Source organism: Coffea arabica, chromosome 3e (genome assembly GCF_036785885.1).
Source record: "Coffea arabica cultivar ET-39 chromosome 3e, Coffea Arabica ET-39 HiFi, whole genome shotgun sequence".
Taxonomy (NCBI): domain Eukaryota; kingdom Viridiplantae; phylum Streptophyta; class Magnoliopsida; order Gentianales; family Rubiaceae; genus Coffea; species Coffea arabica.
Window position 1 is genome coordinate 42040745 of NC_092315.1, and position 27316 is coordinate 42068060.

The 27316-nt window shown below is 36.4% G+C and overlaps 2 protein-coding genes and 1 non-coding gene across 3 annotated transcripts; 2 read left to right on the top strand and 1 right to left on the bottom strand.

Annotated features, from left to right (window-relative positions):
- Positions 1-13605: 13605 nt before the first annotated feature.
- On the bottom strand, positions 13606-18948 carry LOC140038521 (uncharacterized). Its single transcript, XM_072083899.1, has 6 exons — positions 18709-18948; positions 17401-17955; positions 16200-17286; positions 14869-15023; positions 14650-14684; positions 13606-14251 (listed from the first exon to the last, which is right to left on the bottom strand). The coding sequence occupies exons 1-6, from the start codon at positions 18946-18948 to the stop codon at positions 13606-13608; spliced, it is 2718 nt and encodes a 905-aa protein (XP_071940000.1).
- LOC140004626 (small nucleolar RNA R71) lies at positions 18305-18411 on the top strand. The gene has a single exon (XR_011812685.1). It is a non-coding gene; the product is annotated as a small nucleolar RNA R71 (small nucleolar RNA).
- Positions 18949-21376: 2428 nt separating the features above from the next.
- LOC140038522 (uncharacterized) lies at positions 21377-21994 on the top strand. The gene has a single exon (XM_072083900.1). It carries the CDS (start codon positions 21377-21379, stop codon positions 21992-21994), a length of 618 nt encoding a protein of 205 aa, XP_071940001.1.
- The last annotated feature ends 5322 nt before the right edge of the window (positions 21995-27316 follow it).

Below are 27316 nucleotides of genomic sequence, written 5' to 3' on the forward strand. Positions count from 1 at the left end.
AATTAATTAGAAAAATAAATAAATACAAGAAAGGGTAGGTAAGATTAAATAGAAAAAATATAAAAACACAAAAGAGGGTAATAATTGTTAGTATGTGCATATACATGGTAGATTAGATTAATGTTAGGTATGTTAATGAGTGCCCTATGGCACCCATTAGAAAAATCCAATAAATATAACTATTGATCTGGCATCCATTGGTGGACCTAAGTGTAGGAATCACAATGGGAACCAAAGCTGAAACAGTAGGTAGATATAAAATATATCTTATTAAGTAAGGAAAAGAACTCTGATTTCACTACAACAAAAATGGCTTTTAGCGGCATTTAAAGGTGTTAGTATAGATAATCTAACTTGACACTTTATTTATCCTCACACCTAGGGCGAGTGTTGTCCCTTCCAATGTGGGGATAGCCTCAAATCTTTAGCAGCATTCAAATGTGTCAGGAAAACCATGCTGCTATATCATTCCCTCTGCCAACAAAAACTTTTTTTTGTGATAATCGAAAGCGTCAGTATAGCATTAGAACATCAGTAGCGGATCAGTAGGATATCCAATTTATGAAGGCATCTTGAGTTGTCTTAATATATGGCTTTAAGGACACGTAGCCATGTGAATTTACACTGCTTTGGATGACATGCCCATTTGTCATTAGTGTTTTTCGAAACTAAGCTATGTTGACACTTTTAATTGCCAGGAGTTTTTTCCCTATTTTTTTTTTATATGGAAGCAACCTGCAATTAGTCCTCCCCGCTGTACATTCCATCAACCAGAATCCCAAGGGACTTGTAAAATTAACCCAAAGAGCAGAATGCATATAGCAATTTAAAAGAAGAAGTCGATACTCAAATATAATTCATTGAATTAAAAGTCGGTAACAAGTACAAACATAGCAAGTACTAAAATCCCAAACAAGTACTAAAACATTCTCATGTACACAAACTTGAAATACTCTCTTGTGCACAAACTAAAAGATTCTCATCCCTAACAAGTTGAAAGAACTAACAGTAGCTTCCAAACTTTCCAATGAAATGAGAGCTTTCAGTCATAACCACGAAGTCCCCATCAATCTTCAGCTGGTTCCACCTATGCACAAAGTTTGTAGGGGATCATTAGATCATCATACTAACAAGAGCTTTCCAGAAAAGCCACTATGTATTTGCTAAAGATCAAATTAAATTGTCGTGATTCCAGAGGCGAAGCCATTCTTGATGAGACCTAAGAACCACGATGTAAAGACATGAACCCCTTTTCCATTACTCTGGGTTAGGCCACGAGCCATGTCATTTTGTTTGATTCAAAGTTAGGAACCATTCTAAGAATTTAAATTTGTTCAAATTTTCTGTATTCGACGAAATAATCACTTCCAGGGGGAAATTTTGCAACCCACTCACACTTAAGATCAATCTGCTATCAATGAAAACCTAAACCTTGTATCCACTCAGTAACATAAAGTCAACTGCTAACAAAACTAGTTACATGCATTTCATATCGGCAATTACAGGACAGATCAATGCGTAAAGTTAAAAGCTTTCAGAATAAGTATTAGCAACTCAATGCCCATAAAGCCAATACATAAATGTGCAGCAGTAGCTGATCATGAAGCTTTAGTTGCATTTACTTCTTAAATATTAGCTAGAGAAAAGATCATAACGTTTCCCACCTGGAAGCTTTAATTTCATCTATTAGTTACCACCTCATACTTGCCAACAACCATAATCACACCACTCATCCTCTTATACCAACCACAAAGTCCAATAAACCCAATCTCCTGCCCCCTGACCCTCCTCTTCCCTACCCCAAAAAAAAAAAAGAAAACTTAAAAAAGAAAGAACAGAACAAGAAATGGTTCTTGGAACATTTACAATTTTCACAACCCTTTCACAACAAATACATGGAAAGCACTAATGAACATCATCTGTAGGCCCAATTGAATCAAACAAAACTGACTACTAGTGAAATGAGAGCCTTTAGTCATAACCACGAATATTCCATCAATCTTCAACTGGTTCCTCTTATCTCACTGGAAAGGTCAAACAACAGAGATATCTTGGACAAAATTTCACGAAGCACTAACATCACAAATGAACGAATCCAAGTGCTCAATGAAGAAGTTTGAATGATTACTTGTGATTACTTGTTCACTGGATTGTCACAATTAGCACATCTAGACTATATAGTAAGTAAACATATCAAATACTAATAAACAAGGATAAGGGAGTGATTTTCGAATTATAGAACTAATTAACAACATTAAGATATTTGCTTGAGTATTTGTTTTGTCCCCTTTAAGGTATCCTATGATTAAATCATAGCAATTGAAAGAACATAGGTACAAACAAAACTCATTACGTCAGTCAACCCAGCTATTAAAAGAAATTAAAAACTCCCACAAGCCTGCAGCATTTTTGTCTAAGAAAAGCCCATGACGTGTCTGCTTGAGAGCACAAACAGTTAATTGGCATTAAAGACGAATTACCATGGAGTAAAACTACACAGGTATGCAGAAAACGAACTTATAGCACAATGAAAAAGGAAATTGTAAAATGCGTACCAAAGAGAGATCAAATTAAAGAAAAAGGCTAACATTCAATAGTCAGTCATTAAATACGTATTGTATAAACAATATCTCACCCTTAGTTCCACACGGGAAAGATAAGGCCTCATCTCTGTGTCATGAAAAAATTGAACTTTTCCCTTTTTCTCTCCTGACTTCATCCATTCCTTATTAACATTGGGATGAATCCACATATCTTCCATGTCTTCTTTCGAAGTTCTGGAGTTCCAAGTTGTATTCAATGGACCTGCTGCCTCGTGTATAAACACAGAAAATTTCTTTTTTAGCACAAATTGGAGTGAATTAATAAAAGATAGAATGAGATTCACAGTAGTCATATCATAAAATTCAAAATGCTAATTTGGTAAAAGTCAAACTAGTCAAGTTTCAAGGATTGACCTAGAAAAATTGGATATAGGTTAGACTGATTAGGCTCTATTTGCAAGGAATTCATACTAATAAAACACCAGAAAAGATATTTCATTCTGGGGAAAGTTCACTTCTTCTGTCTCCTTAACTAAGGTATCCAAATAGAATTACAGCTTTCTGTTTTGGTGTAAAGACAAAATAGTTAAACCCAAAATGTTCAAGAAACTAAGATGAGATATTTCTAGGACAGAACAACTTAATCTAAGTCCTCCACTTGTTCTATCACTAAACCAACGACATAACCAGAATCATATTCCAACAGGGAGACTGCATTTTTTCATAGATTAATCAGAAGATAACAAAATTTGAAATACAGTAAAAAACAACGGAACATGTGTATCTACCAACTTATAAAGCAATGATCATAATACTTGCACATTAAAAAAAATTACAAGTTCAGCTCAACTTATCACCTTTGAGTTAACAAAGAAACATACACTTATCAACAACAGAGTCTTATGTGAGTATATATATTGACACAATTCGTTTACCCACCCTAGATTGATTAAATTGACGACTATATGAGTTATTTCAAGCTACAGTAGAGCATAGCAGTAAACATTCATTGTTGCACAAAATCAAAATGATCTCCATGCCAAAAAATAGCAGCTTCATCAAGTAGCCAATAACATGAGACTACTAGCTCGATTTACCTTCTTGTATTATTGTCAAAGCTACAAATTAGTGTAGTATCAATATTAGAAAATGAGTTTCTTTTCACTAAATTTCTATTAGTGTATATATTATTGAGTAAATTAATATAAGTACCAAAAGAAAGAAGGTTGACATTTTATCGAACAGGTTATGGACAACAAATCCTTAAAGCTGAACAGGGAGATTTAGCAAAAAACATTATATCAGATTCAACAAAAACATTGTATCAGATTCAATTAGACAACCAAGAGGAATCAATTTAGGGCAGGAAGAAGTAAACGAGGTATATCATGGGGGTTAAAGAGAGTCCCGCACCCCTTTCACCTGGTCTTTTTGTCCTTGGAGCGGAGGTTCCTACTATAAGACTAGAAACTGGAAATCAAATTGCAAAAGCTGCAAGAACTGCATTAACTCAAGGACTCGGCTATCCAACATTCTTGTGGCTAGGCTAGTGGGAGATTGGGATCTCTGTAGAAAGGCAGGCTGTCCCTAATGCCCTCTATCGAATAAGGAGTAGTAGTACCCCAACCAAACAAGGGTTAGTTGTGTGGTAGCTGGAATCTGGCTTGCTGCCAAAGGGGTTGGATATCGATTGTTCCGCTGTCACCAACCTGATTGCTCGCTGCTAGATATGAATAGCCCACAAGTCTTCATCCCCATTTCAGTTAGGGCAGATGGCTCCTGCGTGGGCTGTTGCTTTCGCATGGCCTGCTTGAAACTACCCAAGTTTGCCAAGGCACGATTGTGTGCACTTGAATTTAGGGCCTTAGCCTCCTGGCACTCCAACTTGCAACGACGAGGGAATTAAGATCTTCGGCAAAAGCCTCTTCCTTGGGGTCCCAAAAAGAGAGAGCCAAGAAGCGGTGGCACTTGAATCGCAGGTTCTGAAAACAGTGACGGGTCTCTCGGGGAGAGGCCCAAGCATAATTACCAGTCATAGCTCTTTCCTCCTCAGATAGACAGAGCCTCCTCTTTCCTTGGGAATTTCTTTTCTCTCTTTTTACTTTTTTCAAAGCTTTCGTGTGGTGGGTTTTGTCCCAGATCCTCTTTCTGCAATCCATACCTTCAATAGGAAAGCAAGGGTAGTTTGATATTCAACAGAAAAAACTTTGTGGGCAAAGGAAAATTTTGGCCGAGAGTTTTGAGAGATAGTTTGCCAAGAGAGAGTTTGTGAGAGAGATGAGAAGAATCAAAATTTCACTTGCTGGCAAAATGAAAAATTTGAGATTTCACTAAGTGTTTTGGCAGGCAAAGGAATCATCTACCAAAATCAAACGACATGGTTTTGTGTTTTAACTTTTTTTATGTGTCTCACATTTTCTCAAGTGTCATGATAGCGAGCCTAAAGATACATTATTATTTTTATATCAGATAAAATAAAAAAAAAATTAAAGTATATATTATTGAATTGATAACAAGTGTCATGATAGAAGTGTTATAATGACACAAACCAACAAGTGTCCTTATAGACGTGTCAGGAAAGGCCATTTTTGTTGTAGTGTTTGTTTAATAAACAGAAAAATTTTGATGCACTTGAATTAAACAGAGTTCATAAAAGAACATATTCTATTAGCTAGTAGAAAACGTGCCTGATGTCAACAATGAGGGTAAAAAATTTTAGTTAAGTTTCATAAAGATAAGGTAATAAAAGACATTAAAATCATTACGAAACAGTAAGAAATGAATGCAACCAAACCCTCATAACATGAATTGAAATAAGAAAAAGACTAATAATATCTGTAACTAACAGTTGTAGGGTAAGTTTTCAATACAACTATTCATGTTAGTAATATCAATGCGCTAATTGTATTCACAAGTATGTTAATGAATAAAGTAATTAAAGTTGTAATATATGAACATCATTTGTTGGCTAAACATCTACATGCAACCAATAACAAGTGTGGTAATAAGCAAAAATGGAGCTACTGTGTAATGGCTGAGTTGGAGCCAAATTAGCTGACGTCAGGAAGTTAGTTAGGAGGGAATATTCCAAATAACAGATTGCATGTGTTGGTTATTTGATCTTGCATGTAGTCATTTCATATTGCATGCGTTAGTTATATTGTTAGAATACCAGAAACTAGTATAAAGCAGTGGAGGAGGAGAAGAAATGTAGATTTTAAACGTAAACATTTCTCATTTCATTTATAATATCTTAGTCTTCCTTCTGTTCTTTCTCCTCTCCTTCTTCTCTATCTTCATTTCTCTTTTGAATTCATTCCTTCTTGTATAAGACCAGTACAATTGGTATCAGAGCTTACGGTCCTTGGATCTGCGAGCTCGGCTACCGAATCTGTAGCTGACCATGGCGGAAGGCACCAGAATGAAAGGTTTCGAAGAACAGCTGAAGAAACAGGATTCACGGATTCAGAGTATCCTTGAAGCTAATGCAGTAGAAAGACTAGCATTGGAAGAGAAATTGGCGACAAATTACTCTGATATGAAGGCGCTCTTAGAAGCAAACTCAGCTGAGATGAAAATTTTCATGGTTTCAATGAGTGCTCAATACACTGCTTTTGTGAGGAGCTTGCAAGGCGACAAAGGGATATTGGGAACTTTACCAGACAACACAGAGAGACATCCTGTCCAAAGGCCTCGGAGAAATTTGGAGTTGGGGCAGTCCAGTCAAGGAGAAAGGAATTATCTACCTGTAGGGAGTTCTAAGGTGAAATTTCCCAATTTTGATGGTTCTAACCCCAAGGAGTGGGTTAGGAAATGTGAGAAGTTTTTCAGTTTATGTCGCATTCTAGACTCTCAGCAAATGGATCTAGTGGAATTGCATTTGGATGGAAAAGCTAGTATCTGGTATCAAGGCTTCAAGATGGATAAGGGTGAGTTACGATGGGACAGATTCAGCCAAGAGCTTTGCAATAGATTTGGAAATTTGGGGGAGGACGATGTCATAGAGGAGTTTAACAAGTTTCATCAAACTTCCACAGTAATGGCCTATCAAGAAAAATTTGAGGAGCTGCGAGCTGTTGTAATGCTCAAGGTTCCTAGTCTCACTGAATCTTATTACATTTCCAGTTTCCTGAGTGGATTAAAGGAGGAGATTAAGTCTGTGGTCAAGATCCACAAGCCTACCGCCCTGCAATTAGCATTTGAGAAGGCGAGATGGCAGGAACACTATTTGCAGGTTATGTCTAAGTAACACAGGATGGCCACAAAACCAACTCTAGTTGCAGATGCAATGCCGAAGAAGCCTGCACACCAGGCATTTGACAATAGTAACAGTAAAACTACCTCCCAAGGCCCTAGGAGGATTACCCCCACTGAGTTCCAGTATAGGAAGGATCACAACTTATGTTACAAATGTGGAGAGAAGTTTTCTCCTGGGCATGTTTACAGGAATAAGGGAATTCATTTGCTGCTAGCAGATGAAGGCGAGGCACAAGTAGATGAAGTAGCAGATGAAGAGGATGAGGTCATTGAGTATCAAGGCAACAAGTATGGCAGAGATATTACACTATCCCTCCACTCAGTTTCAGGCCAATTGTCTTCCAGTACCATTAAAATGCTGGATGGTGATCAAGAGGTGTCGATCCTGTTGGACGGAGGCAGCACCAACTGTTTCATAAAGCCAACTATTGCTCAACTCTACCCTGAAGCTGTTAAGAGTCATAAACCTTTTAAAGTCAGGATTGCAAATGGGAAAGAATTAGTTTGTGAGCAATGGATTCCTGATATGAAGTGGATAATGCAGGGCCATCATTTTACTCACAATGTGTATGTGCTAGACTTGGAACCATACGATTTGATTTTGGGGGTTGACTGGATGAAGTGTTACAGCCCCATGACTTTGATTTTGAAAAGCTGTCATTGTCATTTGAGAAGGAGGGTGAAATGGTGCTGTTACAAGGGGATTCCCATTCTGCTAAGGTGTTGATGAGGCAAGGAGTATCTGCCCAGAAGTATTGCAGAAACAAATCAGAACAGCTTTGCAACATTCTTGCATGATCCGAGTACAAAACTCACAGGTAACTACTGTGCCCAAAACACTCACACAATTACTTGCTCAATATGAAGACATATTTGCTGTACCTACAACTTTACCCCCCAACCGTAGCCTCAATCATCAGATACCTTTGAAACCTGATGCTAAACCCTTCAAGATTAGCCCATATAGGTATCGCCACAGGCAAAAAACAGAAATAGAAAGGAAATTCAAAGAAATGTTGGCCCTGGTATCATCCAAACCAGCCATAGCCCTTTTGCATCCCCAGCCTTGCTAGTTAAAAAAAAAAAATGGCAGTTGGAGGTTATGCATTGACTATAGACAACTTAACAGCCTCACCATCAAAGACAAGTTTCCCATTCCAATCATTGATGACCTCTTTGATGAACTGCATAGTGCAAAAGCTTTTTCAAAGATTGATTTGAGGTCAGGGTATCATCATATAAGAATGAACCCACCTGATATCCAAAAAATAGCTTTCAGAACCCACTCTGGCCTCTATGAATACTTAGTGATGTCATTTGGCCTCACTAATGCACAAGCAACCTTCCAAGCTTTAATGAACTCAGTGTTTGAACCTTTTATTCGAAAATTTGTACTAGTATTCTTTGATGACATTCTAGTTTACAGCCCAGATTTTGACTCCCATCTCAAACACCTATCCCTTGTTTTTGACACCCTCAGAAACCACTCCTTATATGCAAAAATGTCTAAATGTTCATTTGAGCAAGATAGAGTAGAGTACTTGGGGCATATAGTTACTGGTGAAGGAGTCTCTGCTGATCCTGCAGAAGTGGAAGCCATGCTGTCCTGACCTACCCCTACCACTGTTAAAGGTTTAAGGGGCTTTTTGGGACTGACAGGTTATTACAAGAGATTTGTGATGGGATATGGGAAGATAGCTAAACCTTTAACTAATCTACTCAAGAAGGATGGTTTTGAGTGGGATGAACAAGCTGAGGATGCTTTCCAAGAACTCAAACATGCTATAACTCAAGCACCTGTACTAGCACTACCTGACTTCTCAAGAACATTTGTGTTGGAAACTAATGCTAGCCAAAAGGCCATTGGAGCAGTTTTGATGCAGCAAGGTAGGCCTATTGCTTTCATGAGTCAGGCACTTGGACCAAAGAATCAAGCACAGTCCATATATAAAAAGGAGTTATTGTCATTGATTACTGCAGTGGGGAAATGGAGACACTATTTGTTAAGAACTCACTTCATAATCAAAACTGATCATGAAAGTTTGAAGTACTTACTAGAACAAACGATCACTACACCCCTCCAGCAAAAATGGTTGGCCAAGCTTATGGGGTTGGACTATGAGATCCAATATAAAAGGGGTAAGGATAATTTGGTGGCTGATGCTCTCCCTAGAAGGTTGGAAGGGAGGAACGAGGGGTCTAGTAGTGAGGAGGTGCAGGTTCATGCCATATCCACAGTAAAACCATTATGGCTAACAAGGGTCTCAAGCAGTTATAATGGAGATGAGAAGGCCAAGGAACTACTGACTGCACTAGCTGTGGACAAATCTAGTGTGCAAGACTACACCTATCAACAAGGGATTATCAGGTATATGGGAAGGTTGTATATTGAGAGTAACTCAGAATTAAGGTCATAGCTCATCAATTGCATGCATGATTCTGCAATTGGAGGACACTCAGGGAACCAGGGAACATACCAGAGAATGAAGAACTATTTCTACTGGCCAGGAATGAAAAAGGATGTGGAGTCCTGTGTACAATCTTGTGACATTTGCAAGAGGAGTAAAGGGGAGCATTGCCACTACCGAGGATTGTTGCAGCCATTATCAATCCTTGAGCAAGCATGGTAGGAAATTTCTATGGATTTTATTGAAGGACTACCCAAATCATATGGTCATGATGTCTGACGGGTTTTCACTTTAAGTGCAAGTTTAATTCCGATTTTACACCCGTTGGACTGCAAGTATACAGGTCGCAATTTTAGTACAAGATGCGTATCGGGTCGATCCCACGAGGAGCAATTTAAACAATTACTAAGCCCCTGTTCTCTCTATTATTTAGACTTACAATTAATTTTTGAGCAGAGAAAGTCTAATGCTGTAATCTACAAATCTGATATACAAATCTAGTTTAACAAATGCTGAATGCAAATAGAGAAATTTCACTTAATGAAGATTCTAGGGATGTAGATTCCACTTATGGCATAAACTACACAAATGAATGGATTTACTTCTTGCTATTATTCTTGCTTAACCAGAGATTTATTTCCAAGATTACCAAGTCTCATTTTCATGATGAAATGGCTTAGAGCAATATAGATTTCCCTATTTTCATGGTGAAATACTACTACTACTCCGTTTTATTTCATGAAATGCTCAATAATCCACCTAAGTGTATCTCTATTTTCATGAACATACAACTCAAGCACTACTCATGTGTTTCAATTGTTATTACCAATTCTCATTGAATAATAACACTATAAACATGCTATTGGTGATCAATCAATAACAAGAAATCACAGCTACACAAGTAGACAAGTTAACTCAAGATATAACAAGTGTAAATCACATTCAATTAGTATTATTTAGCCATAAGTTTCATCTACTCCCTAGATGAAGGAGTTTAGCTACTCATGAATGATTTAACAATCAAATTCACAAGTTTATTACTGCAAAACATCATAAAGTACAAGTATAAGAAAGATAAAAGAAAGCTTAGCCAATTGAAGGTGAAGCTCTCCAATTCCTGCTATGTTCTTGCACAATATGATTACAAGTGAAAACTCTAAATGCTTCTCTAAGAACTCTTAACTAGAGAGAAAACTTGTTGCAAGAAGGAAAACTAGCTACGTCCGGTCATCCAGGCTTCTCCCCTGTATTTCTGCATAAAAGGTGGTAGAAATTCCATTCCTCTCACTTCATAATTTCCTCCACTCAGATTTTGTAAAAAGAAGTCAAAGATATGATGTTTCCTTTTGTCCACACTCATTTGGTCTTCTCTTTTATTGCAGAAGCATGTGCACCGAATTCCCTTGCATCTTATAGCTGGAAAGTGGTATGCACACAAGAGAATTGACTGAGTCAAATTGCAGAATTTCGGCTATAAAACGCGCCTACACAAAACGCGGTATAAACTCGCGTTTTTTCTACTCGCGTTTTCACTCTGGCCTTATTTCAACTGCGATTTTCTCCATGATAAAGGCCAAACTAGCTTTTGTGCAAAACACAAAAGTTGTAGCCCTTTGAGTTAGCTTTCCAATGCTTCAAGAATCATCCAAATCGGAGCATTGTAGCCTGAGATATGATCGAAATACTGTCACCTGTTCAAACCTCTGTTTTAACTTCCGACCACAGAATGCAGCTTCTGTATTCCAACGTTTTGCCCATGAAGATGGCAGAAATGGATTTCGATGTCTTCATACGAATTGTAGGTCTCTTTCTTAGCTTTAAAATGGTATAAAGATCACCTCAATCCGATAAGTGTAGCTCCAGATATGGTCAAAATACTGAAGAGTGTCAAAACTGACTTGTATTGCATTTCCTCACTTGAACATTTTTCACTTCATTCTTCTTGTTGCCACTTGAATTCATCACCAAATCTCTATTTTTTACCTCATTTGACATCCTTTGGTGATTGAATCATCATTCCTGCATAAAAATGAAGTTTTTACCATTAAAATCAATAGAAATGCAATATTATCCACTTTTACCAAAAATATATAATTTTACCAAAAACCTCTTTATTTTATTTATAAAACTAAATAATCAACTCAAAATTAACTAATAAAATACACTTAAAAATACGTAAAATAAACTCTTATCAAATACCCCCACACTTGAATCATTGCTTGTCCTCAAGCAATATGAAATTCCAACCATCAATGATCCAAAAATTGAAAATAAACATATGTAGTATTTCAACTCCATTTCCTTGAATCAAGGTAAATAACCTTATGTGATCTTTCCATTAAGTTCAAGTACTCATAATATCAAGCAAAGAAGAGCCAAGTATACCATAATTTTACCAATTCAACTCAACTTCTTATTTTTATCCAATTTCGCAAGCAAGCAACTCCTATAGTCAATAAAGATGCTAACTAATCTCATGATCAACTTCTTATTTTTCTTAAAGAGGGATTTAATTTACTTCTTCTTTTTTTTTTTCTCTTTTTTTTTTATTTATATATATATATATATTTTAAGGATTAAATATTACTTAAGTTGTGAAAAATGCCTTTTGACGCGAAGATCAACATTTTTAGATGCAGATCCCCGGTTACTCAACATTTCACATACTCAAGTTGCTTTGCATACTCTTAATTCAAGTACCTTTTTACGCGAATGTCGACATTTGTAGATGCCAACCCCCGGTTACTCGGTACGAGAATCATTGGAGTAGAATAACACTTTTTTTTTTTTTTTAATGTATATATATAATAAAATTCCCTCTAAGAGTAATCATGAGAAGAGTATGACACTTATTAACCATATTAATTTCTTATCTTATAAAATTAGATAAAAAGAAGAATTTTCATCAAATATACAAAATGTAGGCATAATTTTCTCCACTTTACTAGATATACTTTCCTATAAATGTAAAAATTATAATCACATAAAAATCATTTCCAAATTTCATAAGAAAAGAAGTATCAAAACCGCATATATTTATTTCAAAAGGATAAGTGACAAAATTTTATTTATTTATTATAGTTAATAACATATATATGTATAAGGTTTTGGAAAAATTTTGACAGAATCTCCCCTTAAAAGTGGACTAAAACTCCCTGCCAGCAACCACAAGAAACACCATTTAAGCACAAGAATTATATCAAACACAACTAAAACCACAAGTATCACACATATTTCTCCCCCCACACTTAAATTACACATTGTCCTCAATGTGTAGGGAAGAAATGAAACAAAAGAAGAAAAGAAAAGAAAAGAAAGAAGTACTCCCCAAGTCAATGGCTGAGATCCAGGTCAGCCACTAATCACGGACCACTGTCAAAATACAAGTACCTACCACATAGAAAACAGAAAAATAAAATGAAGTTAAACATCTTAAGTTCCACAAGTTAAGATAATTAGGCAAGCAAGTTCATCAACTAAAGATAGCTTCTGCAGTGTGCCAAGTCAGTCATCCCCCTCGGCATCATCGTCATCCTCTGCATCACGATTGGGCGGTGGATGAATGCCCAAATGATCTTCAATTCGGCTTAGACGATTATGGAGTACAAATGAAGATTTGTGAGTTGGGTAGAAGAGAAGAAGAAAAACGCGGCTGGAAAAATGGAAAAGTGAAGAAATGTTCTGGAAATCGCGTTTTTGAAGCAGAAAAATGAACCGAAAACGCGACTAAAAACGCGCCTTCAACGCGCGTTTTTAAATCCGCGTTTTCTGCACAAATCTCGCAGAATTTAAAACGCGGTTACGTATTAAAACGCGACTTAAAGTCGCGTTTATATGTGTCGCGTTTTCCAGTTTTGCTCAGGCGTGAAAACGCGACTTCCTCTAAAACGCGACTTAAAGTCACGTTTTAAAGGCGCGTTTTCTGTTCTGCAGGCGCAGAATTGAAAACGCGATTCTGAGAAACGCGACTTATAGTCGCGTTTCCTTGGAAAACGCGTTTTCGGCTTCGATTTTTAGCAGAATTTCAACTTTTGAAAAATTACAAAAGGTACCCCAATGACTCAAAATGCATCATAGATCATTTGTTTGCCAATTTTAATCACTGGAACAAATGTAAAACATTAAAAACATGCATTTTACCCCTTTATAATGAATCAAAAACACCTTTAACGCAAATCGAGGGGTTGAGTTGTTTGATCACAGTTCGCCTTTTTCACCTCAAATGGTCATTCTTGCTTCCATTTGCCAACCCTATCACACAAAAACAACAAATTAACTAAAACACTTATTCAAACCACAAAATGACACCAATTTAACACATATAACATAAACATTGGGTTGCCTCCCAATTAGCGCTTTTGTTTATAGTCGTTGGCTCGACTCACACATTCAGTTTCTTAATTTGAAGAAGAGTCGCCCAAAAGACATATGAGTCCTTTGGGTACGATTTCACCTGCCAAGTAGGGTTTCACTCGTTGCCCATTGACCTTAAACCTTTCATTTCTTGAATTTGCCACTTCAACCGCTCCATAGGGAAATACTTGAGTGACTTCAAATGGTCCAGACCACCTTGACTTCAATTTTCCTGGAAATAACCTCAGGCGTGAATTGAATAAAAGCACTTTTTGCCCTACCTGAAATTGTTTAGGAATAATGTGCTTGTCATGCCAATATTTGATCTTTTCTTTGTAAATTTTGGCATTTTCATATGCATGTAACCGGTGTTCCTCCAATTCACTCAACTCAAGTAATCTCCTTCCACCTGCAAGATTAAAATCTATATTAATTGCTTTAATAGCCCAATAAGCTTTATGTTCAATCTCTACAGGTAAGTGACAAGCTTTTCCATAGACTAAACGATACGGCGACATCCCTAAGGGAGTCTTAAATGCCGTTCGGTAAGCCCATAGTGTGTCATCTAGCTTTGTAGCCCAATCCTTGCGTGATTTATTCACAGTTTTCTCCAAAATGAGCTTTATCTCACGATTAGCTAGCTCCGCTTGTCCATTGGCTTGAGGATGGTACGGGAGTGATGTCTTGTGCCTACAGCCATATTTAAACAATAAGGAATCCAGTTGTTTGTTACAAAAATGTTTTCCTTCATCACTTATTATGGCCTTAGGTATACCAAATCTACAAAAAATATTCTTTTTAAGGAATCGGAGTACAACCTTAGAGTCATTAGTAGGTGAAGCGATTGCTTCTACCCATTTAGAAACATAATCCACTGCTACTAAGATGTACTTATTATTAAAAGAGCTTGGAAATGGTCCCATAAAGTCTATACCCCATATATCAAATAATTCAACTTCTAAGAAGGTAGTTAGGGGCATTTCATTCTTTCGAGATATATTTCCAGTTCTTTGGCATGCATCACAACTTTTAACATATTCCCGAACATCTCGATACATAGTTGGCCAATAAAATCCTGATTGCCATACCTTTGCCACAGTTTTTGAGGTGCTAAAATGTCCACCTGTTTCAAGGTTATGACAATGATATAAAATATTATGTACCTCGTTTTCGGGAATACATCTACGTACCATACCATCGGCACAATGTTTATACAGCAATGGTTCCTCCCAAAAGTAACTTTTGACATCATGTAAGAATTTCTTCTTTTGATGGTAATTAATTCCCTTTGGAATCTCTCCACTTACCAAAAAATTAGCAATATCAGCATACCATGGAGAATTGATAATTGCTAGGACAAACTCATCCGGGAAATTCTCTTGAATAGGAACTTGATCCTTGACTGGAATATATTCTAGGCGTGATAGATGATCCGCTACTAGATTCTCTGTTCCCTTTTTGTCTTTTATTTCCACATCAAATTCCTGCAATAAAAGAATCCACCGAATTAGTCTTGGTTTTGCATCTTTTTTATGTAACAAATATTTAAGAGCCGCATGGTCCGTATATATAATAACTTTAGATCCTACTAGATAAGATCTAAATTTATCCAAAGCAAATATCACTGCCAATAGCTCTTTTTCTGTGGTTGCATAATTGAGTTGTGCTTCATTTAGCAACTTGCTAGCATAGTAAATGACGTGCAACCGTCCTTCTTTCTTTTGTCCCAAAACTGCTCCAACCGCATAATCACTTGCATCACACATCAATTCAAATGGTAGTGACCAATCAGGCGAAGTTATAATTGGGGCCGAAATCAATTCCTTCTTCAACCTTTCAAATGCAACCAAACAATTGTCATCAAATTGAAAAGGAGTATCTTTACATAATAAATCACATAATGGCTTTACGATTTTAGAAAAATCTTTAATAAAACGTCTATAAAAGCCAGCATGTCCTAAAAAACTCCTTATCCCCTTGACATTGCTTGGGGGTGGCAATTTTTCGATGACTTCTATTTTGGCTTGATCCACCTCAATTCCCTTGGAGGAAATCTTGTGTCCTAAAACAATTCCTTCTTTTACCATAAAATGACATTTCTCCCAATTCAGTACAAGATTTGTTTCCTCGCATCTCTGCAAAATCAATTCCAAATTATGAAGACACTGATCAAAAGATGAACCATACACAGAAAAATCATCCATAAATATCTCCATAATTTTCTCAATATAATCAGAAAAAATAGCCATCATGCATCGTTGAAAAGTTGCGGGAGCATTGCATAACCCAAATGGCATTCTTCTAAAGGCAAAAGTGCCATAAGGACATGTAAATGTGGTCTTCTCTTGATCCTCTGGAGCTATAGCTATTTGATTATATCCTGAAAAACCATCAAGAAAACAGTAAAATTCATATCCGGCTATTCGCTCCAATAATTGATCAAGAAATGGTAGGGGAAAATGATCTTTTCTTGTTACCGTATTTAACTTACGATAATCGATACACACTCTCCACCCTACCACAAGTCTAGATGGAATTAATTCATCATTTTTACCCACGATTGTAGTCATTCCACCTTTCTTTGGTACCACATGAATTGGACTAATCCAAACACTATCGGAGATAGGAAAAACTATACCTGCGTCAAGCCATTTAAGAATTTCATTTCTTACCACCTCTTTCATGTTTGGATTGAGTCTTCTTTGTGTTTCCACCACTGGTTTGCAACCGTTCTCCAATAAAATTCGATGCATGCATATAGAAGGACTTATACCTTTAATGTCTGAAATTGTCCATCCAATTGCCTTCTTACGCCTTCTTAGAACTCTTAACAACTTTGCACACTGTTCATCATTAAGGTCAGCACTAACAATTACAGGTAAAGTTTTATTTTCTCCAAGAAATTCATACCTTAGATGAGTCGGAAGTGGCTTGAGCTCTAACTTTGGAGGTTCAATTTCTGAAGGTTGTGAAAACCCTTTTCCTTGGCCAAGACTTTCATACAAATTACCCCTTTTATAAGGTGCTTGAAAATCCAAGTATTTGGCCAATTCTTCAATTTCTTCACAAACATCTTCTTGCTTACCTAAACTCATTAAACAATACTCAAGAGGATCTAAGTCAAAGTTGACTTGACTCATCTCTTGGGTTAGTTTATCAATTGTGCCAATAGAATAAGCATGATCGGTAAAAGAAGGGTATTTTTCCATTTCATTCAAATTAAATTCTACCTCTTCTTCACCTACTTGAAACTTAAGTTTGCCATTTTTTACATCAATAATAGTACCTGCAGTAGCTAGAAATGGTCTACCTAGAATAATTGGCATAGATATATCTTCTTCCATATCTAATATCACAAAATCCACTGGAATGATAAATTTTTGAACTTTTATCAATACATTCTCCAACACTCCCAATGGATATCTAATAGACCGATCCGCTAGTTGCAAAGTGATATTAGTGCGTTTAAGCTCATGCAAACCCAATTGTCTAGCCACCGTTAAAGGTATTAATGATACACTAGCACCAAGATCACACAATGCCTTAGAAAAATCAACGTTACCTATGGTGCAAGGTATAGAAAAACTCCCCGGATCCTTCAACTTCGGTGGTAGCTTATTTTGAATAATTGCACTACATTCCTCCGTTAATGCTATTGTTTCGCAGTCTTCCAACTTTCTTTTTCTAGTCATGATTTCCTTGAGAAATTTCGCATAAGATGGAATCTGCAAAATAGCATCGGCAAAAGGAATGTTAATGTGCAATTGTTTGAAAAGTTTAACAAATTTTTCAAAATCTTTATCAAACTTATTTTGCTTTAATCTTTGTGGAAATGGAACCGCAGGGGGTATTGGAATGGTAGTGGAAGATGATGGTTGCTTTTCTCTTGGATTCTCCCGCCTATTTTCCTCCACAATCGCCTCTTGGTTCCTCTGCTTTTCTTCTTGTTTTTCATTCTCATCTTTCTCAACTTCCTTCACTGGAGGATCTTCTAATTGTCTACCACTACGAAGAGTAATGGCTTGCACCTGCTCCTTAGGATTGACCTCTGTTTTGCTAGGTAATTCTCCTTGATTTCGATTATTCAAAGAACTAGCAATTTGACCAATTTGGACCTCTACATTCCTGTACATTGTAGTGAGTTGATCCAGTCTCCCTTCTACTCGTTCAAATCTGTCCGAAGTCACCTTAGCAAGTTTTTCCACCGCGATCTCCCAACTTGGTTTAGTTTCAGCCTGTGGTTGCCTTGGTTGAAATCCCGGCGGATTGGTTGGCCTTTGTTGATTTCCTTGATCCTTCCATCCGAAGTTTGGATGATTTCTCCATCCCGGATTGTAAGTATTCGAGTAGGGGTTATTTTGAGCATTACGATTGTAATTATTGACGAATTGTACCTGTTCAGAATCGACACACTCATTAGTATCATGTTCACCTCCACATACAGAACAGCATGCTACATGTGCATTAGATGAACTTGGACCTTGTCTACTTAGCAATTTCATCACATTATTCATTTGAACACTCAGCATATTGAGAGTGTCCATTTCTATCATACCTGCGTGACGTCTTGTATTACCTCTCTCATTGGCCCATTGATAGTTATTTGCTGCCATTTCTTCTATCAAATTATGAGCTTCTTGGGGTGTTTTTCCCATTAAAGCTCCACCTGCAGCTGCATCAATAATAGTTTTAGTGGAGAAAGATAAACCATTATAAAAGGTTTGTATGATTAACCACTCCGGCAGTCCATGATGTGGACATTTCCGAAGCAAATCTCTAAACCTTTCCCATGCCTCATATAATGATTCACCTTCCAATTGGCTAAAACTAGTGATATCCATTCTAAGCTTAGCAGTCTTACCTGGTGGAAAATACTTATTTAAGAATGCTCTTGATAATTCATCCCATCCAGTGAAAGTATTGGGAGCATGAGAGTGTAGCCAAAGTTTGGCCTTATCTCTTAATGAAAATGGGAACAATCTTAGCCTTATAGCATCATCACTAACTCCATTCATTTTAATTGTATCACAAATTTCCAAGAATGTAGCTAAGTGTGTATTAGGATCTTCTACTGCATTACCTCCAAATTGAGATTGTTGAACCATTTGGATAAGTGATGGTTTAATCTCAAAGTTGTTAGCATTTACCGCAGGCCTTGCTATGCTCGTTTGTGAACCTTGTGTTCCCGGTATAGTAAAATCTCGCAGAACTCGCCTATTTAGGTCATTTTCAGCCATTTCTTCTTCAAATGGTAATTCTATCAAGATATCTTCTATTGGCTGCCAAACCTCTTGTTCCTCTTGATGCAGTGTATTCCTCCTTTGTCTCCGCAATGTTCTTTCAATTTCAGGATCAAAATGTCCAACTTCTCTATTTGATCGGTGCATGCACTACAAATAAAAATAAGAGAAATTTTTGTAGTTTTAATTCAACAACTTGGATAAAAACAATGAAAATGTCTAAATTAATAGAGATGACTAGGCCCTAATATTGCCGCTCCCCGGCAACGGCGCCAAAAACTTGACGGGTTTTCACTTTAAGTGCAAGTTTAATTCCGATTTTACACCCGTTGGACTGCAAGTATACAGGTCGCAATTTTAGTACAAGATGCGTATCGGGTCGATCCCACGAGGAGCAATTTAAACAATTACTAAGCCCCTGTTCTCTCTATTATTTAGACTTACAATTAATTTTTGAGCAGAGAAAGTCTAATGCTGTAATCTACAAATCTGATATACAAATCTAGTTTAACAAATGCTGAATGCAAATAGAGAAATTTCACTTAATGAAGATTCTAGGGATGTAGATTCCACTTATGGCATAAACTACACAAATGAATGGATTTACTTCTTGCTATTATTCTTGCTTAACCAGAGATTTATTTCCAAGATTACCAAGTCTCATTTTCATGATGAAATGGCTTAGAGCAATATAGATTTCCCTATTTTCATGGTGAAATACTACTACTACTCCGTTTTATTTCATGAAATGCTCAATAATCCACCTAAGTGTATCTCTATTTTCATGAACATACAACTCAAGCACTACTCATGTGTTTCAATTGTTATTACCAATTCTCATTGAATAATAACACTATAAACATGCTATTGGTGATCAATCAATAACAAGAAATCACAGCTACACAAGTAGACAAGTTAACTCAAGATATAACAAGTGTAAATCACATTCAATTAGTATTATTTAGCCATAAGTTTCATCTACTCCCTAGATGAAGGAGTTTAGCTACTCATGAATGATTTAACAATCAAATTCACAAGTTTATTACTGCAAAACATCATAAAGTACAAGTATAAGAAAGATAAAAGAAAGCTTAGCCAATTGAAGGTGAAGCTCTCCAATTCCTGCTATGTTCTTGCACAATATGATTACAAGTGAAAACTCTAAATGCTTCTCTAAGAACTCTTAACTAGAGAGAAAACTTGTTGCAAGAAGGAAAACTAGCTACGTCCGGTCATCCAGGCTTCTCCCCTGTATTTATGCATAAAAGGTGGTAGAAATTCCATTCCTCTCACTTCATAATTTCCTCCACTCAGATTTTGTAAAAAGAAGTCAAAGATATGATGTTTCCTTTTGTCCACACTCATTTGGTCTTCTCTTTTATTGCAGAAGCATGTGCACCGAATTCCCTTGCATCTTATAGCTGGAAAGTGGTATGCACACAAGAGAATTGACTGAGTCAAATTGCAGAATTTCGGCTATAAAACGCGCCTACACAAAACGCGGTATAAACTCGTGTTTTTTCTACTCGCGTTTTCACTCTGGCCTTATTTCAACTGCGATTTTCTCCATGATAAAGGCCAAACTAGCTTTTGTGCAAAACACAAAAGTTGTAGCCCTTTGAGTTAGCTTTCCAATTCTTCAAGAATCATCCAAATCGGAGCATTGTAGCCTGAGATATGATCGAAATACTGTCACCTGTTCAAACCTCTGTTTTAACTTCCGACCACAGAATGCAGCTTCTGTATTCCAACGTTTTGCCCATGAAGATGGCAGAAATGGATTTCGATGTCTTCATACGAATTGTAGGTCTCTTTCTTAGCTTTAAAATGGTATAAAGATCACCTCAATCCGATAAGTGTAGCTCCAGATATGGTCAAAATACTGAAGAGTGTCAAAACTGACTTGTATTGCATTTCCTCACTTGAACATTTTTCACTTCATTCTTCTTGTTGCCACTTGAATTCATCACCAAATCTCTATTTTTTACCTCATTTGACATCCTTTGGTGATTGAATCATCATTCCTGCATAAAAATGAAGTTTTTACCATTAAAATCAATAGAAATGCAATATTATCCACTTTTACCAAAAATATATAATTTTACCAAAAACCTCTTTATTTTATTTATAAAACTAAATAATCAACTCAAAATTAACTAATAAAATGCACTTAAAAATACGTAAAATAAACTCTTATCAATGTCATATTTGTGGTGGTAGACAGATTTACAAAATATGCTCACTTTACCTCCATGAATTCTCATTACACTGCTAAGAGTGTTGCTTAGGTATTTTTCGACCAAATATTTAGATTACATGGTCTGCCAAAAGGGATTGTATCTGATAGAGACAAAGTGTTCACCAGCATATTCTAGCAGGAGCTTTTTAAGCAAGTAGGGCTGATCTTAGTTTTTCTTCTTCCTATCACCCTCAGTTTAATAGACAAACTGAGAGGATGAATAGGTGTTTGGAGACTTACTTAAGAGCCATGTGCTTGCAGCAACCAGGCTATTGGAAAAGGTGTTTACCTGCGGCTGAATGGTGGTACAACACTAACTTCCACTCCAGTTTGTAGATGACACCGTTCCAAGCTTTATATGGCTACAAACCACCCCAACTGAGTCTGAACACAGGTGACACTCAAGTTGCTGCTGTTAAGGATTGGATAAAGGAAATGGTGAACTGGAATACATTGCTCAGGGAGAATTTATTGCAGGCTCAGAACCGAATGAAACAGTTTGCAGATAAACATAGAACAGACAGGTCTTTTGTTGAGGGGGATTGCGTGTATCTCAAGTTGCAGCCTTATAGACAGACTACGCTAGCACTAAGGAGAAACTTGAAGTTGGCAGCCAAGTATTATGGGCCATATCAGGTGGAAAAGAAGATTGGGTCAGTAGCTTATAGACTCAAGCTTCCACAGGGTATTGCTATTCATCCTATTTTCCATGTTTCACTTTTGAAACCATCGACTAAAGGAGCTCCTATCAGCAATGAATTGCCACAAGTATCAGAGGAAGGGCTCTACACTACTGCCCCCACTGCAATCCTAGATAGAAGAATGATTGATAGGGATGGCCAGCAGGTGGAGCAGGTCTTAATATGTTGGAAGAACATGAATGAGGAGGATGCTACCTGGGAGGATTTGACTGTTATACAAAGCCAATTCCCGTCCTTCAATCCTAGAAACTAGGATTGTTTGAAGGGAAGGCAACTGTAATGGCTGAGCTGGAGCCAAATTAGCTGACATCAGGAAGTTAGTTAGGAGGGAGTATTCCAAATAACAGGTTGCATGTGTTATTATTTGATCTTGCATGTAGTCATTTCATATTGCATACGTTAGTTATATTGTTAGAATACCAGAAACTAGTATAAAGCAGTGGAGGAGGAGAAGAAATGTAGATTTTGGATGTAAACATTTCTCATTTCATCTATAATATCTTAGTCTTCCTTCTGTTCTATCTCCTCTTCTTCTTCTCTATCTTCATTTTTTTTTGAATTCATTCCTTCTTGTATAAGACTAGTACATACTGCATCAACGTGAAGGAATGGGTAGCGTTTACTACCCATTGAAAAGAAAAGCACATCAAAAAAGATGGTTCTTCTGGAAAAAAAAGCAGAAAATGCAAGTCGTAATTAGGGTCGATCCCTAGTCTGTCAAGACAAGTGTTCAACTCCCTTTCATAATACTTTAATACTTTAATATTTCCTACCCCATGTAGTGTCCTTTAATTCCTTGACATTGTAAATGATTGAGAGAATGGCTTTCACATTAATCGTTGTTTTATGTGTTGCACATTTGATTATGTTAAGAACTCTTATCATAATTATTTTCTTTGGCTGTAAAAAAAAGAAAAAAATCTCATCAGTTATTTGTTGCTAGAACTCATGTTAAACCAAAAAAGGTTCTTTTTCTTTGTGTTGTAATTGGGATGAGCACACAAAAAATAGAGATGGACAACAACATACACAAATAAAATTGTAGAACATAGGGGAGCACTCCAACGTACCACTTGCTTTTTCATTTGAGTTGGGCCGGTAGGAGAATTAAGGTCAATTGGGTTTGGCAAACAAATGAGGCCCAAAGGCAAAGTAGAAAAATACTAATAGGTTAATGGTCATGATAAATCGACTATTAAATCCACCCATTATGGCCTGGGAACCAGCAGTCAATTTTCTTCAGTAAAGAAGGAAAAACAAAGATATATATATTTATATATAATTGTCTTATGACTTGAAAACTCCTTAAGATGATTTTGATTTTTGGTCGCCCCAATGAATGATGCACATAGACAATGGTATAGCCATTTTTGCTGCTTGTGTTTTGTCTCTGACAGGGTGTCGAGCCTGTGCAATAATAAATACCTGTTTAAATAAAATATAATTTTTGTAGATAGTGATAAGCAGGGTCGAATCCACAGGGACTGGGGATAATTTATTTCTTTTAGAGTCCGAAGTATGGGGGGTGATAAGTGACTAATTTACGTAATAATTGTATGATATTTTATATTATTTTTAGTCACTTTAGTTATATTATTGGTAGAATATGAATCATTTTGGCTATAATTGGTGAAAAATGCTTTTAAGTGATTAAATGAGGTTTTTATCACTTTTTACTTGGATTTTGTGTATTTTGACAGTTTTGACACATTTTCGTATTTCGGCTATAACTTGAGTTACAATGATCGGATTGGGATGATTCTTGACCCCATTTGAAGATAAGAGATAGATCTACAACTTTGGTGAAGACATCTAAATCCAGTTTGAAGGTTTTCCAGGTCAAAATGCCGAATTACAATAGCAAATTTCTACTGGTCGAAGCTGGAACAGGGCAATGAGCAGGCAAGGGTATTTCAGTCATATCTCAGCCTACACAGATCCAAATGAGGTGATTCTTGATGCATTAGAAAGATAACTCAAAAGGCTACAACTTTCGTGTTTTAGACATGAGCTGGTTCAGCCTCTAACATCAAGAAAAGATTGGTTGAAGTTGGGCCAAAAACAGAGCAAGTGATCCACACTCGGATCCACTATTCATCCGAACCCTCGGTTGTTTCTGGGTTAGTGGAACCGAGCTCGGATCCATACGGATCCGAGGTACTGTAGCAGCTCAGATCACTGGTCAGAAAAGGCTGCTCTGTACGCGTAAAACTCAATTTCACCCCCCCACCAACTCACATTGGATGCTAGACATGTGAGAAACATTCCCAGCTGTAAAAGGGAGATGTAATCCTCATTTCTTGACCACCTTTCATCATTAAATAGCCAAATGCATTGCAAAATAGGGATTGGGAGTCCATAGCAGAAAAATAGAGAGAGCTACGGGAGAAGCTTGAAGTTGCAGAAATGTAGCTCTTTCATCTCCCTAGTGTTAGTTTAGCTTAGTATAGAGTAGTGTAGCTTTTCCATTCTTGTTTATTATCTAGATTAGGATGAAGATGGAGGATGGAGAAGGCAAGGAAGAAAGCTCATGTGACAAGGGTTGTATTCCTTCCAAACTCTTTATCTTTTGTATTTGATTCCAAGTTTAGTTAATATACAAGTTCTGGATTTTGTGTTTAATATGTGTATCTAAAGTTTATGCCTTGGGTTTGGTTGAACTTTCTATAATTGTTAGTGTTTATTATTTGGTTATTTGATTGCTATGATTTGAGCAAGTTATTTAGCACTTTGGCTCTTTAAATCATGATTAATCTGGTACCATTAATTGTGATTATCTAAGGTGTTGTTTCTGCAATGGAAATTGAGATTTAACACTAGTTCAAGAAGTGCTAAACATAGGAAGTACACTCACGAAAGTAGAGGTGCATCTATGTGGTTTTTAGTGATTCATTTCATGTAATTTCACTGAAGAAATGAACTTGTAGCTAATTTCATAACCATGAGAATAGGTATGGATTAGTTATAAGTATAATTGATTCACTACGAAAGTAGGATTCAAATGCATAAGGAAATTACACCATAACTAGCCTAAATGTAGTAACTAATGATCCAAATATAGCACTTGCATGAGTAGTTAGGGATACCACAACCTAAGGAGCTTTCATTTGCTATTTTCTTGCATAATTTCAGTAGGTTTTAATGTGTTATAATTCATTGATAGTCTAAATAATAGAGAAGCTTTAGTAATACCGGTAATTGCAATCTTCCTTGTGGGATCGACCCTTAATACCCTATACTCGCTCACGATTCGTATACTTGCGATAAATCGCGTGTGGGGTATTTAGGAGTTTATAAATGTAAAACTTGATTAGGATGAGCTTAATTGTATATGTATACTCCGCGCACGTCAGGGGGTTTTCGAAAATGAGAGTAACTAAATTACTTGGAATAAATTAAAATAAAATAAAATAACTACAACTCAAATAACTAATTATCACAATGAAAATAATAATGGACGAACTCTAGCCAAGAGACAACCTCGGAGATGGTTCACTTAATTCGATCACAGATGCAAGGATTATTCTAGTTACTATCTGATAAATTAGTTATAGTTGTCATACACGCGATAAACAACCAACTCTTCCTCAATTTGTCGATAGCCAAGGTACGACCGTTGACTATTTCTCTAATCAGGAAACAACCCTAGGTACGACCATAGAAGTTCAATTCCCTAATTGCATGAATAATTAGAAGAGCCTAATTCTAACCAATCAACACGCTACGAGGGTCTCTTTAAGTTAGCCTGTCTATCTCCCTGACACAAACCCAATCATGCCAGTTGCCACCAGTTTAGAATAATTAAACAATTACGGATTTAACTACCCTAATTGGCTTCAGGTTATTGAATTAATCTAGAATCTGGGCCCTGGATAATCGAATAATAAAACAACCGTATGAACATAAAGCAGAAGATAGACGAATACCAGTGAATAATGGAAATAAATAAAAACTAATTCGATCTCACAAATTTAGTAGAACCAAGTCCTGCGTTGTTCCTCGACTAGACGAAATGAATTAGTTCATCTTCATGGAGGAAATCCCGCTCAAAACTGCAGAAGTAATTATTCTAAAACAAAGCTATGTCTTCGTCATCTCCCTAGAAGAGACGGAAAAAGGGCAAATAGATAAACGAAAGAATTAGACGAAACCAAAAGAACGAAGTTCCCTATTCTAAAACAATTGCCTCACTTTTCTCGGTGGTCCCCACAAATGAGTAACAAGGCTGCCGAATTACTCCTTGTTTTAAGCCTCTGTACGTTTCTTTCTTCTTAAAAGCCCAACATGACTAATGCTTCATACTCCGTGGTCCCCGCCGAATTGAGTGAAAGGTTACCAGAAGTCAAACTCTGCCCAATTCCCTTATTGTTTCCTATTGACCTTCGTACTCCAATCTCCTAATCAGCAAAGGACATGCAATCCCTTTGTAGCACCATGTGGGCCCGGTTGTTTGAAGTCTCCATTGTCTTCCGAAAGTCCCTCCTATTTTGTGCTTTTCTGTTCCACTCCCTGAAATTGAGTCCAATACCAAATATAAGTAAATATTAATAATTAAAACTATATTTGGCAAGGATAAAGGGGGAAATTAATAATAAAATAACTAATAATTAACACCCTATCAGTCTCTTTTACAACAATATACAGGAGCAAAGAAATAAAGAATAATTGCACAGAAAAGAAATTTTTGTGCAACTAACATTTTGTAAGACTGTCTATAAAAAAAAATTTCAATTACTAACCCGATTATAAAATTGAGTGTACATAGTTTGAGTATATATCCCCAACAATTAATCGGGCATTTCTTGACTAAAGATTTACCGTCCAGATTTACCTCTTCTTCCACAACTTTTTTTTATCCCATTCGAAAGATTTACCATCTAGTTTGATGATTTCTTATGATCATGGAAATAATGAATTTTGATGGAAAATAGGTCACAAGTGATTTTCAGTCCTAGATTTTGGGTTCTCAAGGTATTGGGTATTTAGGGATTTTTGGGTATTCTCAATCAGGAGTTTTTGGAACAATCTATTTTGACTCTCACGATAAGGGTTTATTTAGAGGTATCAAAATGGGTGATTTGAGAGGGTTTGGGTTAGGTAAAATGGGTAATAGGTATAAGTGAGTCAACTCATTTATACCCATCTAATTAGATGGATATAAATAGGTAAGTCAAAAAATAAATTGGGTAACCCAATTATCCATTTATAACCCATTTATTTTAACTTTTGTAAATTCATTTAAATTCATTTTTGCAAACTAAGTTATCAATTTATACCTTCCTTTGTACCCATCATTAGTTTTAAATATTTATTTATAATGCTCAATAAGCCTAATTACCAATTTTTTTCATTTATACTCTATGTCGCAAAATTACATATTATTTAATAATTAAACAATAAGAATATAAAATTTTGAACTAAATACTAGCAAAAGTTAATATAAAAACTTGATCCAAAAATTTTGAACCCCTAACATTTTTTTCATATATAAATTTAAATTTTCATTTTAAAAGATAAGAAAAGAGACTAAAACTTATCATAAATTGGTAATGCTGAAAAATGAGCAAGTTAACAA

Coding starts and splice junctions, on each gene's coding strand:
- LOC140038521 (XM_072083899.1), bottom strand. CDS start 18,948: ATGCACCGATCAAATAGAGAAGTTGGACATTTTGATCCTGAAATTGAA. Junction 17,287..17,400: donor CCATTCCAATACCCCCTGCG/GTTCCATTTCCA, acceptor GCTATTTTGCAG/ATTCCATCTTATGCGAAATT. Junction 15,024..16,199: donor TCTTAAATGGCTTGACGCAG/GTATAGTTTTTC, acceptor TGGAAATAAAAG/ACAAAAAGGGAACAGAGAAT.
- LOC140038522 (XM_072083900.1), top strand. CDS start 21,377: ATGACACCGTTCCAAGCTTTATATGGCTACAAACCACCCCAACTGAGT.